General features: G+C 40.1%; 1 protein-coding gene across 9 annotated transcripts in view; it reads left to right on the top strand.

Annotated features, from left to right (window-relative positions):
* The window catches only part of MSH3 (mutS homolog 3), a 52,696-nt gene that overhangs the window by 3,961 nt on the left and 32,527 nt on the right, over nt 1-16,208 (top strand). For 8 of the 9 annotated variants that reach the window (XR_013233077.1, XM_077347482.1, XM_077347483.1 and 5 more), the window contains exons 4-12: nt 1,014-1,226; nt 1,788-1,904; nt 3,355-3,472; nt 3,976-4,118; nt 6,021-6,187; nt 10,164-10,276; nt 12,223-12,337; nt 13,361-13,445; nt 14,245-14,354. Coding sequence is in view for 8 of the 9 variants with exons in the window: in XM_077347482.1 (XP_077203597.1) it covers nt 1,014-1,226; nt 1,788-1,904; nt 3,355-3,472; nt 3,976-4,118; nt 6,021-6,187; nt 10,164-10,276; nt 12,223-12,337; nt 13,361-13,445; nt 14,245-14,354 (1,181 nt within the window). In the remaining variant the exon portion in view is untranslated. The remainder of the gene's footprint in view (nt 1-1,013; nt 1,227-1,787; nt 1,905-3,354; nt 3,473-3,975; nt 4,119-6,020; nt 6,188-10,163; nt 10,277-12,222; nt 12,338-13,360; nt 13,446-14,244; nt 14,355-16,208) is intronic. The other variant, XM_077347484.1, reaches the window with a different exon arrangement.

The following is a 16,208-nucleotide window of genomic DNA, read 5'->3' on the forward strand; positions in this document are numbered from 1 at the left end:
TTGGATGGCGTGAGGGAGGAAGAGTACCTAAGCTTACTTAGATGAATGTATTGGAATTAGGGTATCTATATAAATAATTTAATCTGCAGTTAATTGTTTACTTGAAAAGGAAAGCCTGTGGATTGGGTCCCACAGTCTGCAGGTGCAAGGACTGCAGAATATTCCCCGCTCTCCCTTCACCCCTAGAGCCATTTTCAATCCTGGGAAAGTTCATCCCTGAGGTAATGGACTTGAGTGTCCCAGTTTGTAATGATTCCCTGTTTAGTTTTTTAATGTTTTCGTAATGTTCTTTACATTGTTTTTTATTTAAGATTTTATTAGATACAAAATTACCAAATGGTGTATCTGCTGAATAAAGGTCTTCATTCTCTATTGCCTCTGTTTCTACTCCCATATGCTTTCCAGTGCTGCCTTAGGAAGTATGCCCCCATAATTACCTTAATGAAAATACAAACAGCACAGCAGTTACCATGAGAACATGCACTAATAAACCATGACAATAACTGTGAATCTTTTTTCAAATAACACTGTTTCAAATAGAACAAAATACAGTTGTTTCAGACCAGTAACCAACAGTGGCTAGAAAATACATTAAAGTGTAAATACCCTTATATACTTGAGCATAAGCTGACCCAAATTTTAGCTGAGGCACCTAATTTTACCAGAAAAATATGGTATCAACAATAACAGGTAAGTGCGGATCCTTATTCAAGTATAAGCCTAGGGGGGCTTTTTCAGCATTAAAAAATAGGCTGAAAAAGCAGGCTTATACTCAAGTATATACAGTAATTCAAAAAAGCCACCAGGCCAAATGCTCCTCCATGTGGGTGCAGGAAGAGGTGGGGCAACCTGCCACGACTAAAACTCCAGCCTGCAGCCCGGCATGAAACCTCCAGTGCGTAAACGGTCAAAGACTGTTCATTTGGGGCTGGATACTATGATGTGCTGCAGAATCCCTGTTTTATCTGTACTAATCATATTTTTTCATTCTTATGTGATTTTTCTTGTTATAGGAAGAAACAGGCCTTCAGTTTAGCCAATTTTCTTCATCAAACATAAGTTGTGAAAACATTGATAATACTTCTGATATGGTCCTCAATAAAAGAACCAAAAGTATATATACACCACTTGAGCTCCAGTTTCTAGAAGTGAAAAATCAATATAAGGATGTTATTTTATGTGTTGAGTGTGGTTATAAGTACCGATTCTTTGGTGAAGATGCAGAGGTAAAACCTTTTTTTAACCACCAGCATTACTTTCTGTTTACATGTTATTGTTGTTAAAATTTCACATGATCCCTGTAAAAGTATGTGGATGTGGTACAAAGTGACTCCATCAAAATATGACAGTAGGACCATGTGTGTCTGTCCTGATCTGGTCAAATAATGAAAGACACTGAGGGTGGTGTCATAACCTCAGGAACAGCTGATCTCAGGGGTCTGGCTGACATTCATTGAAGAGCTTGTCTCCAATTCAGACTGCTACATAACTATACCTTTGCAAGGAGGAATACAGATGCTTTTGCATAAAATTACAGGCAAATCAATATTGTGAAACTTATCTGTGGCATGCAGTTGATATTGGCAGGGAAAGTTTTTTTTAAAGGGAATAAACCTGTCATGTGATTTGAACTTCATTTTAATGGTAGCATTTTTCTTCAGCTTTATTTCTGGGGCTAATTCCTTGGGATTACTCTTATTCTTTTCATGAGCAGCCGCTTATTTAGTGAGCACCATGTGCTAACAGGTCTGTCTGAATGAATAGTTGATTATTGTCATGCCTTGTAGGTTGCTGCTAAGGAACTGAACATCTATTGTCATCAGAATCACAACTTTATGACTGCCAGCATACCAACTCACAGACTGTTCGTTCATGTTCGGCGACTTGTAGCCAAGGGATATAAGGTTTTGCTCTAATCAGTTTCCTGATTCAACATTTGAATATATTTAATTTAATGGAAACATAGAACTGTAAAATATATGCTTAAAGAAGTGTATTTTCTAAACCAAAATAATTTATTCCTTTTGTATTTTATGTTTATGGCCTGGTGCTTAGACCAGGGTTCAAATTAAGCTTCAAATGAAGCTGTGTTTCTAATTGCATATTTATTTTGGAGAGTGTCAGAAAGCACTTTCTCAGCAGTTCTTTTGTCATACTTCAAAAATATCTTTGTTGCAGTGCTGTTTTGAAACCTTTTACTCTCTGTCCCAGATAGTTTTCAGAGCCATTTCTTTGTCACCAGTGCTAATACATCTCACTGTGGTGTTCCATGTGATCTGTGTATAGGCAGAGCATATGGAATACCACAATGTTATCAACTATCAACTAGCCCCCTCACTGGAAGTCTTCAAGCAAAGGTTGGATACACACTTTTCTTGGATGCTTTAGGATGCTTAGGGCTAATCCTGTGTTGAGCAGGGGATTGGACTAGATGGCCTGTATGGCCCCTTCCAACTCTATGATTCTATGATTCTATGTTATGAGTTTTTCAACCAGTCCGATAGCAGTAATGAATAGCAGTAAAGCCAGGGTACTGAAAGCAAAGAGATGCATAATACTGAGAAGATACAGGAACAAAAGGGTGCACAAATGATATCAGAGTAGTGCAAGTGTTCAGTGATGGGAAACTTTTTCAGAAATTATTTTGATATATAGTTTTTAGTGAACATTTAGTGTAACGCTCGATAAATCAGTTGACTGCAGCATAATATATTAATTTAAGGGATGAAAATTTCTTCCATATTGTTTTTTTGTTTGCCCTGTTTTCTGTCGTACTAGTCTCTATATATTTTATTGTGCTTCAGACTACTGTGTGTAGAATGGGAGAAGAAACTTTGTTCATTTTATTTTATTCATTTATACACCACCTTTCTCCCCATGGGGAACCCAAAGCAACATATACAATTATCTCCTCCTCTATTTTATCATCACGACCATATGGGTAGGTTAGGCAGGAGTGTGTGACTGGCCCCAGGTCACCCAGGAAGTTTCCATTGCTGAACATTGGGGGTTCAGATCTGGGATTCTGAAGACTCTTAAGAATTCTTATCAACCCAAGTGCTGAAGTAGAGTAATGGTTAGAGTACTGATCTCAGACCTGGGATTTCCAGATATGAGACCAGCACTCTAACCATTACCCTACTCCGGCTTTTGGGTTTATAAGAATGCTTCAGTATACGAGAATTGTACACTGCCTCTGGAACATGATGCAAGGAAGCTGCAACTGAACTGATTTAATAAGCATGCTTATAACTCCCAATATATTTTAATGCTGTGTTTTTAACATTCAGTGTGTTGTTTAATTAAAATATAATTGTTTGTTCCAGTGCTTTGCATTATTTGTTTCTCTTACAGGTTGGGGTTGTAAAACAAATTGAAACAGCTGCTTTGAAGGCTGTTGGAGAAAAGAAAAGCTCTCTCTTCACCCGAAAACTAACTGCTTTGTATACAAAGTCTACAGTTCTAGGAGAAGATATCCTTATCATACATATGATGTTATTATCTTCATAGAAGTTATTTTGAACAGGAGATATATTGCCGCATAGTAACATCTTAGGCAATACCCAGTTTTCATTCATTATGAAATTTATATCCCCATATCTCTCATCTTTGTCATAGGAACCGCTTGTCTTTAATTATGTTTCTTCAGATAATTCAACATATTCAATGTGTTGCATTGTCTTCATTCCTCTTTAGTTCCTCAAGCTTAGAATGTGATATGAACATAATTGAGAGTCTGTTTTCAGATTCAACAGAAAATAACACTTTAGTCCAGGATAGGTTCTTTATATCATTTAAATATAACTAGGATGGCATAAGCGTGCTTAGTGATGTGTGCTGTTACTTGGCACTCTTGAAAGCTTCTTTACAGAATCAACTAGGACAGCATATTGAATATTATGCCAGTGTGCTATCAAGACATTACTTCAGTTGGTGATAAGGATACAGCAAGTAGCTTTTCTTAACATTCATTAAATGTGAATCCTTTACTGAAGCTTGATCATCTATCTGATGCTGAGGAAATATCATCTGATGCCTGTGATAATTATCTTCTCTGCATCTGTGAAAGCAAAGAAAGTTTCAGGGAGAAGAGGCAGGAAAGAACTATAGGTATAGTGGTAAGTAGTCCTGAGGGATTTCTGTGGTCTTAATACTTCTAGTGTAATTTATTTCTAGAATTCTTTGTAAATTCCAAAAATCCTATCAACACCATTATTTAGAATATATATTTTTGTGTATATGTAACAAGGAAAGAGAAATTTAAAGCCTGGTTAGGCATGCTGAAAGATCAACATGGAGACACATTAACTGTACAGAACAGAATAAATAAAAGATGGGAACACTACACTTGAAGAACTACACAGAAGAGATCAAAGGATGACAGATTCTTTCCAAGAAGAGTCTTTTGAAGAACAACCCACAGTTTTAGAAGGTGAAATGAGAGTTGCACTGAGAGCAATTGGGGGAAACAAATCCCCAAGAGTAGATGGAATATCAATAGAGTTATTCTAAGTCACACAAATGGAGTCCATTAAGATTTTGCCAACAAACATGGGGGACAGTGACCCACAGATTGGAAGTGCTTAATTTACATTCCAATTCTGAAAAAAAGACGTCAGAGACCGTATCTGCTATTGGCCCATCACATTAATTTCTCATGCAGATAAAATGGTGCGCAAAATCTTATTTCAAGGACTGTTACCATATATGGGATATGAAATACCAGATGCTGAAGTTGAATTCAGAAAAGGAAGAAGCAGTAGAAATCATATTTAATATTTATATTGATTACTGGAGCATATGAGAGAATTTCAGATGAAAATCAACAACTGTTTTGTAGATTACGGGAGAAAACAGTGAAGACTTGAAACAACAACCAAAGAAAACACCAAAGAGAGCCGGGAATAGGAAGGAGTGAGATGTTTCCTTCCTCACCACAGCCCTTTATGTCTGGTTCTGGAAAAAGGAGAGCAGCCACTGAAGGGCTGTCCCATGCATCCCAGCTCTGGCAATGTGGCTGGCCAAGAACTCATAGTCAACAACATCAAATGCTGACAGACCTAACATCACAAGGATGGCTGAGCGACCCCGATCCAATATGATCTCTATTGCCTCTTCTGAATCCATTGAACATTGGTATTTCACATTCCATATATGGAGCAGTCTTTGAAGTAAAATGGCAGATTGGGCTGGCGCCTGCCCCCAGGAGCCAGCCGTGAGGCGTGCTCGTGGCCAGAGGCTCCCTGGCCGTGGAGGGCAATGGGCTTGTGGCGCCCTGACTGGTCCCTTGTTCCTGATGCCCGAGCTACCTTCCTGGCTGTGCAGGAGCCCAGGACTGCCGTGGCCAGCCTAGTCCGCCGCTCTGGCCGCCCATCAGTCTGGTCACCTGCTGGCCACCTTGCCCACACCAACACCGCACCACGCATTTAGAGTGACACTGTGGCCGCTGTGCCCTCCCCCTGCTAGTGCCTATTGCATCCCTGGGTGCAATGGGCTATATGGCTAATATTGGTATAATGTTATATCAATATAGCAATATTTTATGGCCAATTTGTTAAAAAAACAAGCACTGTGGTGGTCCCAGTGAAGATGTATCTATTTCTCGAGGACTGGGACAGGGAAACCAGGGAAACGTGCCATGTGGAAGTCTTCTTGGTGCTGTGTTTTATCAGCAGCTTCGCCTTATCATTTTGTAATGTGATTGTATAGGCATATCTTATACCTAACTTGTGTTTCTTGGGAAAATAGAACTATATAAAATTGCCTAATTATGTGAGAGTTTTTTTACTGGCTTATTAAAGCTGTCTGTCTCAAAAGTTATTCCATTTTACTGTTTGATAACAGAAAGTGTCCTAGAGAGCTGGAAGTAACTACTGCCCTGAGAGGGCGAGTGTGAGACAGAGTGGTATATAAATCAAACTATAAATAACAGAGACATCTTCTGAAATAGCCCTTTCCCTGTTCCATTTGTAGATATATATGTTAATGTATATTATATTTTTATGTATTTGTTTTTTCAGGCTGTCCAGCCTAGTACAGGGGAAGTTATTTTTGACAGCTTTCAGGACTCTGTAGCTCGTTTAGAGTTGGAAAGTCGGATTTTACGCCTGCAGCCTGTTGAGGTTCTTCTTCCTGCAGATGTGTCAAATCAAACTGAAAATCTTATCAATGCTATGAGTTCTGTAAGGTAAATCCAGCTGAAGTTGATATCTTGTTTTTTCCCAGTGGAACCACTCTAAGGCAACAACATAAAACTAGAAGACAATATAAAAGTTGTGGCAAAAAGACATGGGTTATTCAAATGAGCAGGGGGTTGGACTAGATGGCCTGTATGGCCCCTTCCAACTCTATGATTCTATGATTCTAAATTAGGACAAGGGGGAGAATTATAGTCAAGCCGGGGGGGAGCGGGGCGAGGAGTGCGATTGCGGCAGCCTCAACGTGCGTCGTGGCTGCCTGGCCTGTACAGTGCTTGCTACCATGGGCGGGTGGCAGACAGCGGCATGGTTGGTGAGGCGGTGGTTGGGCACCCAGGGCTCCGAGACGTCGAAGAGGCTTCCCCCCCACCCTGGCGGTGGTGCAGCTCAGGAGCTGCTGGGTCTCTGTTGCTGGCTGCTGGGGTTGTGGAGGAGGAACGGGGAAGGGTGTGAGGCGGGCAAGCGGCGTCCTTGGCGGCGAGGAACCTTTTGCTGCAGAGGCTGGGTGAGCAGCTGGCACTCGCCTGATGGAGGTGGGTGCTCCAAGGGTCGGCCCAATCTGGACGCACCCAGCTTTGGTGGGCGCATCCAGATTGGCCTGCTGCCTCTGGATTCCTAGGCCCGGACAGACCCAGACAGCAGAGGGGAGACCAGGACAGCAGAGGGGAGACCCAGACAGCACCACCCAGATGGCTCTTTCAACTTTATTTAAGAGCCAATGGTTTTATTTAAGAGCCAAGATTAATTGAGTAATTAAGATTTATATCCCATCCTCTCTTGCAGTTCCGAGTAGTTTATAAAGAACATAAATTGTGTGATACAATGCAACATGGTACAATAAAAGTGTCACTAATGTGTCTTCATAGAACGTTTATTCACAGTAACAGTCGCACCCCCTGGATAAAGTGTGTTAATTTATATTATACACTAATACTGCAGTAGAAATACTTAACCACTAGAGGATCCTATAATACTTTGTATTTGTGCATGTCATAATGTTGCTACCCTTTCTCTTACATCAGCCAGTAGGCATGTATAAGTATCATGAGCGAAATGTGAATTTAACCATTCCACTTTTAAATATCCATCTTTTGCGTTTATTAAGTGTAAGTGGTTTCCCCCTAGTATTTCTCATTTCATAAAGTTGAAAATGTGTTTCATGGATCACTACAAGTTTCCACTAATTCATATCCTGCAGTTATTAATCCCTGGCCTTTAAGATTTCTTAAAGTAATATGGCTAAAAGCCAATTTAAACAATAATAGTTAATAGTGTCACAAAATAGTTATATAGTGAAAGATTTACCATTGGGACTTGGTTATCCAGAAGATTCAACTGCCCTTGTCCGGAATGATTTGTGTATCTCTCACCTTGTGAATTTCAAGTGACACCTGTCTGAGTATCGTGGTTGTAGGATGGCCAAATCACTTGGTTACCATGGGTGAATGACTACAGTGGTGCCTGCCTGAGACACAGAGCTCCTACCTGAGTGTGTTGACTGGTGTGTGGTGCAGCAGTGCCCACTTCAGTGACTCAGTTGGTGTGTGGCTGAATGACTTGAGCAGCACATGATTAAACCCCTTGGCCAGCATAATGGAAAGCTAAGCTTTATGGTTATACTGTATTAATGGTCCATTATGCATGGGCCAGAATGCCCGTGCTGGCGGCAGGAGCGCTTCGGTTAAAATCACCGATAATGTTCGCTGCCGCCGCCAGCGTGAGCGCCTCCTGGCCCAAGGCTACGGAAGGCCTGTGGTAAGTGACAGCGAGATCTTCCGTAGCTTCTTGGGTAAGCCGGGGATGCGGCGGGCCGGCGCTGTGCATAATTACCAGCGCCAGGCTTGTCGGCCCGCCCAGCCCTGACCCTACGGTGTCCCTGTAGGGACACCACGCGCTTCTGCGGGCTCCGTGGAGCCCTGCCCCCTGCCCCCACCTGGGCTTGCGGAGGGGGCCTGGGCCCTCCCACTCCCTCCCTGGGCTGTCCAAACCTTCCCCCCGCCGCACCGGCTTACCTTCTGGGCCCAGTGTTCAGCACATGCGGGGCAGCCCAGCATGCCCCGCCCCCATGCATACACGGGGAACGGCGGGGCATCCTGGCCCGCCGCAGTGGGATGGCGGCAGCGCACAGTAGCTGCTGCCATGCATAAGAGGCCAATGGCAACGAATGTGGAAGATAAAGAAAAAAACCCAGAATGCATTGTTACTAAAAAAAAAAGATAAAATATTTAGGAATAAACATAAAAGGACAAAATTATACCTTTATAAGTTCTTTGTTGCCACTTGGTAGTGGAACTGGCTGATCTATAGTTTAAATGGGACTGCTGTTAGAATTTATTGCTTTTTCTGTAGTTGCTTAGTTATTTGTTAGTTCAGATAACCAGCTCATCTGTATCCCTACCATTTTAATGTATGGTGCTAAATCTACTTAAGGAACTAATCTTTATTTAAAAATTGGATAATAACAGTTTCATCATTTTTGTTTTTGTTCAGATTTTTAGTTCTAATTATATACAATGTCCTGATTTTATAGATACATCCCGTCATACAGAATTGTTTTCTAATTCTAAACACCTTTTTAAAAAACACATAGGCCAATGTGTGAGAACATCAGGTTTCTCAGTCCCCCAAACTCAGCCAAAGGCTTGCTTTTTTAAAGCTAAAATAAGCTATTTCATGATTTACTGTGACTCTTTCAAGTGAAATGAAGGACTATGACACTAGCTACTAGCAAAAAATTGCTCTAAGCATGCTTCTTTTGTGGAACTGCTTTCAGAAGCCTTTCTTATTTTGTTTGCTTTCCTACATCAAGGTTCTGCATGGGGGGGGGGGGGCTGTTACCCAGTAGTAGATCTTCTGCGTGGCATACAAAAGTTCCCAGGTTCAATATCTGGCAGCTCCCATTATGACACGTCCATAGTCATATGTACATGTTAGACCTTTGTAGGATGGACTTTAATAAACTCCGAGTCATGATGAGAGTCACCCATGGACAAGAATGCTGGAAGAGAAAGGAGCAAGTGAAGGGTAGGCTCTCCTTAAACAAGAACTATAGCATGCTCAAACCATGACTACTCCAGTAAGATCAAAACATCAAGCCTCCTTGAATGAACTTGGAGCTAAGGGAACTTGGAGCTAAGGAAGAAATACAGTTGGCAGCAGAGCATAGGACCCACAATAATGTATTTAAACTACATGTAGAATGGTATCAGCTAGATGGAGGCTGACTCTGTTTTTGTTTTCTAGCTAGGCTTATTTCACATGACACTGCCCCAGATAATATTTTAAGAATCTCATGCTTAACTGCTTAAACACAGTTAACTATCACAGATATAATACTATTTCAGATGCCATTATTGATCCCTGAAATTTTATATATTGTATATAGTGTTTTATATATTCTTTTCTGTGTATGAAGTAAACTTTGCATTCTTTTGTTGTAGGAGAGAAGGATAGAGTCTGCTTTAGTATGCTAGAACACCTTTATTTTTCAACAGAATGGGCACATACATCTTTATTATATAGGCTCAGACCCTATTATATAGGGTCACACAAAAAGTGATTTTTAAGCAGGCTGCACCCTTGATACCCTTCATTTTACAACTTGAACGTGAGGCTTTCATAACTGTGTGTTGGAGTGAATTTTGTAATGATATTCGCTAACCAGAGCCTTGATGATCTGGCTTACCTAAACAAGAGTGTGCTATTTCTAGATGAATTAATGTTTTTGCACTTGCTGGAGTAAAAACAGTAAAAAGGTGGGTGGGGCTTGACACTAAAATAAGTTGTCACTATTAAGCCATACAGGATTGGAGTCCATTGAAATGCAAAATGTTGTCATCAGTCTCTGCCTTGAGGAAAGTTCATACTATTAAAAGCCAGCTTTGTTTTTTATTGATTTGTTTGAAATCAGTTTTCTTCAGTATTTTCATGAAAGTAGAATAAGTTTGAAAATGTTCCTTTTTGCAGTTTACATGAAGACAGAATTCGAATAGAAAAAATGGAAAACAAACATTTTGAATATAGCAGTGCTTTTCAGCTGATTACAGATTTTTACGGCAGTCAAGGACATGATAGCACAGGTACCTAATTCAGAAACATTTTGAGATACCAGTTTTTATGTGTGTTAAAGATTTATTATTTTACAAAATTTGCTTTACCATGTCATATTTTTGCCTTTGTATAATTTAAAAGATGAGTGAAATAACATTAAAGTTTTTTGTGTTGTGGGATAAGAACATAAGGATATCCTGCTGGATCAGACCAGCAGACTACCTAATCTTGCATGTACACAGTGTCCCAACTAGTTACCCTGAAGGGCAAACAGGGAGTAGAGGCGGTCCCCTATTGCTGCCCTAGCACTGGGATTTAGGGTTTGGCTGCCTCTGGATATGGAGGCATTCTTCAGGAACCATAGCAAGTAGCCATTGATGTATCTCTCCTCCCTGATTCAGTCTAACCCTTTTTTAAAGCTCTGTGTTCAAGGCCATTGCTACTTCCCTTGATACTGAATTCTAAAGTTTCATTACTTGTTGAGCAAAGAAGTATTTCCTTTTGTCAGTTCAGAATTGCAACCTATTGGCTGTTCTGTTATCAGTGCCTTTCCTAAGTCTGAGCATGGTGTTTGCCTTTCACTTGTTGCACACAGAGTAGAGCTTTCCACTGAACCCCCAAAATCTATCACTTTCATTCTCAGCCATTTCGGACCCCATCAGCACCTATTTTAAATTTTGAATGTTTTTGTTTGAGTATGCATTTACTTTACACTTACCCACATTGAACTTTATTTGCCACATTGTTGCCCACCTACCCTACTTAGAGAGATCCTCTTGTAGCTCTTCAGAATCCGCTATCCTTAATCATTATCACCTGTGAAATTGGCTGTTACACCATTCAGCCGCAAACTTAGTGGGATGCAGATAGTTTATCTGTAGAAGCTGTCCCAGGGGGTATTCCCAGTGCTGGAACTGCAATATGTCATGTTGGGTTCTGACAGCTGCAAGCAGAACTCTGCTTGTGGAATGCAGATTTCCTTCTGTCATGCACTTCATCCAACCCCCAAACAGTTTCTGAAGGCTGGCAGGATATAGCATGGTGCTTGCCGTTGGGGAGTAGAATCCATGTAGATTTGAGATGAGCTCATACAACTTCTATTTGAGCAAGAGACTCACACGCAGACATTTTTTTTCAAAGATGTATACTCGCTGTTTCTCATTCACTGGAATGTACAAGCCATTCTCTATACCAGAAGGTTGCTTTCTTGTTCTGTATCAGTAACTTGTAGCAAGGATATTGTCTTATATGATCTGGACTAGTGCAAGTATATAACCAGCCTTTTCAACCTTTGATGATGGAGGAAATATTTTTCAAGTGGTGAAATGCCCCTTCAGTGAAATGGGTAAAGAAATAAGATGCAGGAGCCAGCCAATCAATCAATTATTTACTGGTTCTGGAGAAAGAGAGTTCTTTCTGGAGAAAGAGAGCAATAGGGGAATTGGACTTCAGTGATGTCAGTGGCCAACCAAACTTCTGGGTAAGGCCGTATAATCCATGGGGAGCTCTCATGTAAACCCAAGGTCTCCCAGAACCCTGGTTGAGAATCCCTGATATAACCAAAGAGAAAGTAGTGGATTTTTAAAATTATCTTTCCAGGGCAGCTCATATAACAAAACAATGGAGCAGCAAAGATTGATAACATTCCTTGCCTAGTCATACATTTTTATCCCAAGTAGAAATACTGTGAACAAATTAGCTGTGTAAATTACAGAAAGTTTAGGACTAGTGACTATTACATGTTCTTTGGGTTAACTAGATACACAACATTGTAAGAGAGATGATTATTGCAGAATCCAAATGTGAGTTTTCAAGTAATATTTGCAGTACAGGTGATTAGGATGCCAGTTTGACAAGGAGGCATATATAGTGACATACAGTACAGAAAGTTAATAGTCATTTGTACAAGCTGGATTTATATCCTGTTGCAATAAAAGCTGCTGAAATACAAACAAATTGATGTTCTGTTTTCCAGGCTCCAAAACATTGTCAGTCATCTTAAACATGGATAAGCTGGTGTTATGCTCCTTGGCTGCTGTGATTACTTATCTTAAAGAATTCAATTTAGAAAGAATACTACATAACCCTCAGTAAGTAACTCTTATTTAAAATAACCGAAAAACAAACAAAACAAAACAACCTTATCCTGGTCAAAGAATATTTGTAACTGGTTAGAACCTTTATAGGCTAGAAGCTACATATCTGTGGTCCTTCACCTTTGTTTTGGGACTCCATCTGTGAGTTGGTTATTAGACACTGCTGTCCGGCAGAGTCCTGCAGACCGTCCTGCTGAAGGGTAGTAATTGGCTGAGGATCAACAATTATATTTTGGGATCCAAATGATAGATCAGATTAGAAGTTCCTCAGAATGCAAAATTATAGCAGCTGTTAGCTGGACTGAGAAGGTCCTATCAGCAGACCTATTCTGCATATGAATTTAGGGTAGCCTAGGAGCTAACCAGCATTCACTTTCTGTAGTGCTTAGCCTTTGAGAAGATCCCCCAGTATAGAAATTGTAATCTCAAGGAGATGTGAGGGACTTAAAGTCTGTCTTCAGATAAGTAGTGTGGCTAGTGTGTTTTTTTTTCATCAGAGGCCCTGTGAGAACTGTTCTGCGAATATGCTTGTTCTTGTCAGCAGCTAGACAGGATTCTGCTTTCCAGCAAAGAGCCCAAGAAACCAAGTTCTCAATTTCCCCAGCAAGGATTAAAAGCTGCCATCAAAGCCCCCTAAGGACTCTGTTCCCCGCTGTCTCCCCACATACCTGAGGAAACCTTGCTGTTCACATGTGTGTGCTGTCAGTGTGTTACACCCAGCCTAATTAATGGTCAGTAAGCCCTTGATCCTTGCTGGTAAGAGCCAATACCCTCCACCCCCTTCCTGAGGATGTGATGCGATGGGGCACCTAACTAAATGCAATGGGTCATGGCAAGTGTAAACATGATATTTTATGTAAAAGAAAATTGCAAATCTGTGTTAAGTTTTTAGTGGGGTTTTTTTTGGCTTGTATTAAAATTATTCTCTTGCATGTGCTGTTTCTAGGGGCAGGCAGTCAGCATGGAAGTTATGTATGTATTCACTATGAATGACTGTTGGTTTTATTTTTATTTCAGTAATTTTAAAAAGTTATCAAGTGAAGCTGAATACATGACACTTAATGGAACTACACTAAAAAATCTAGAAATCATACAGAACCAAGTAAGCGAATCTAGAAAAACCTGTGTATTTGTTAGCTGGATTGGGAGAAATTCATGCAAGGGATGGGGAGGATGCTTTTAAACAACTGCTGGGAGACTGGATAGTATTTTTTCCCCCACAGGATCAGTATTTTGAAAATTCAGGTTTAGTGATGTTTTTCAGCTATTTATCTGGAATGAAACTTATCGTGGTCAGGTCCCTACCTGCTAAGAGTTCACCAGCCTTTAAAAACAATGAATGTTGCATCAGCTGTTTTCTGTTATCAAACCCTTTAGAAAAGTATTCACCGCAATCTAAAATTAATTATACATGTGAATGACAAAGAGCCTGGGTGGCATTTGCAGGAAAAAATCGTGAGCTAGAAGGGAATAACTGGCCCGCTGGACCGGAAGTGGTGTCCGGACAGGAGGTTCCTGCGTCTGGACACCAGAGGCCAGAGGCCAGGCAGGACTGCCCAGATGGGGATTTCAAAAATATATAGAGGAACTATGGTAAGGGTGTATAACTATAATAAATTATTGTAGCACCAGTTTTAAATCATGGTCTGGGGATTTTAAGGGAATCATATTTTGTTAAAAATAATCTCAACTACATCTCTGTAGTGTTCTGAGCAATTGTAAACAAAGCTATAGTTTCCTAAGCCCAGTGGGTTTAGAAAGGTGTAACCCTGTTTAAAATTATATTGTTAATATGTCTGAAATATAAATGCACATAATGCACATAACTAGCTAATAAATTATTTATACATCCAATTTTGAACGTGCTTTAATGAGTTTAATCAAACATAAACTGTCTTTAGACCGATAGGAAAACAAAAGGTAGCCTGTTTTGGGTCTTGGATCATACAAAAACTTCATTTGGACGACGAAAACTGAAGAAATGGGTGACACAGCCTCTCTTAAAATCCAGGTATTTATTATTAAATTACTTTTATATTTATTATATAATAAATTATATAAACATATATTTGTTATGAAATAGCTATGCTGAGCTGAGTCTGATTTATCTGTATATTTTTGTTCAGAGAAAATTTGGATGCCGCTTTCAGGCTGAGTTGAATAATGCCACCTTGTGGGGAAGAATGCTTGGCTTTTAGATCAACCTTGTTTTTTTAGTTCCAATCAGAAAGAGAATACTCCCAGAAGCCTTCAGATCGCTAAAACAAATTAATATGGCATGGTAGATTTTGACTGAAACATAGATGCATGTTCCTGTTTTCTCCACATCCTTTAAACACTGATATTGCCTTTTGGATGTGTTCCTTATATTTTACCGGTAACAGAGTTGGGTTTTATAGCTCAGAGTGTCCAAACATCTAGGGGAATTGCATAGCATATCCCTAATTGCGTGCTTAGTCACGAGAACTATCATCATGGTAATTACAAAGAGGCAAAATGTTGCTTTCTGCACTTCCTAGAACAATTTGATGTAGATAGAATTAGTAGGTAAAATGCCTTGCAAAAGTGTTGAGATGACTGCTGATAAGGGACAGTGTTCTGTTATCTGAAAGCTTGATGTTGCTTGTTTTCTGAGTAGATTTCAGAGTTCTGTTTATGTAAAATACTAGCCAGTCAGCAGTTTGTATGTAAACGAAAACTGGGAAAAAAAACTTTTGACGCTGGTTGATGTGTCTTTTGAAACAAATTTCCTTTATCTAGTTTTCTCCTAATCAGTGTGCATTCAGCAGCTTCCTCTCCTGGTTTACCATGACAAATGACTATGTGGTCCCTGCTATATGTGTTGTAATTGTAGTCTGTAGACATTGATGATGATTACAGCTTTTCATTACCCAGCTGTTCTGCTAGACGTCTCATCTTTTCCTAAGGCAGCCTTTTGACCATGGAGGATCCCCTGCAATGTTTTTCAGACTTCACGGAGCCCCGGAAGTGTGGCCAAGTCCAATAAGGCCAGGATATGGGGAAAGGGCACTGACACCCAGGCTTCCAGAGAGCCCAGGTTGAAAATCCCTGTCCTAAGAGATGAAATGTTTGATGGCTAAGGCGTGTTTAAGACAGAATTGTAATTTGCTGAGACTTAAACTAAATAAAAACTTTCTGAGGAAGAAGGCAGAGACATTTTATGTCAAGAAAGGAGTTACATATAATGACAAATTCCACTTTAAGGGATTCAAAGGCCGTAGACTAATAATGGATAGATTTTTTTGTGGCTGATTTTCTTTATTATCTAATTAGTTGGACCAGAACAGCTGTGTTCAGAACTGAGTTTGGTTGACTATTATTATAAGTAGGGTTCCTTTTACAGTGTAATTATGATTCCAACTTGGTATGGATAGAAATGCTATTCTTTAAGACATCCTACATATTTTGAAGATATCACAAGGCAGGGCTCCAAGTTGTGGAAATACTAGCAGTAGTCCTAGGTGAGGAAGAAAAAATTAAGATATAGTCTCTTTGCAGCATTTAGTACCATCAGTTGTGTTACCCTTCTGGAAAGGCTGACTGGGTTCAGGCTGGAGGGCACTGAACCTGAGGGGTTCTGCTCCTACTTGGCTAGCCAATGTCGTATTGGGGGATTTCCAGAGAAAGGCTTCCTTGCCAGACTCCGGACACAAGGCCATTAAGGACAATATGGGGAATTTTGGTGTCTTGAACTGTATCCTTGCTGGCATTCTGGAGGGGCTGTAAAACTAAGTTATTAAGGAGGGCATTTGGAACAGGTTGAACAGTGATTCTTGAACTAACAGATAATGACATATTTTGAGGAGACAGAACGCTGTCTTCTTTGCTGTTTGTTTATAATGTT

This window comes from Paroedura picta, chromosome 7 (assembly GCF_049243985.1).
Source record: "Paroedura picta isolate Pp20150507F chromosome 7, Ppicta_v3.0, whole genome shotgun sequence".
NCBI classification, from domain to species: Eukaryota; Metazoa; Chordata; class Lepidosauria; order Squamata; family Gekkonidae; genus Paroedura; species Paroedura picta.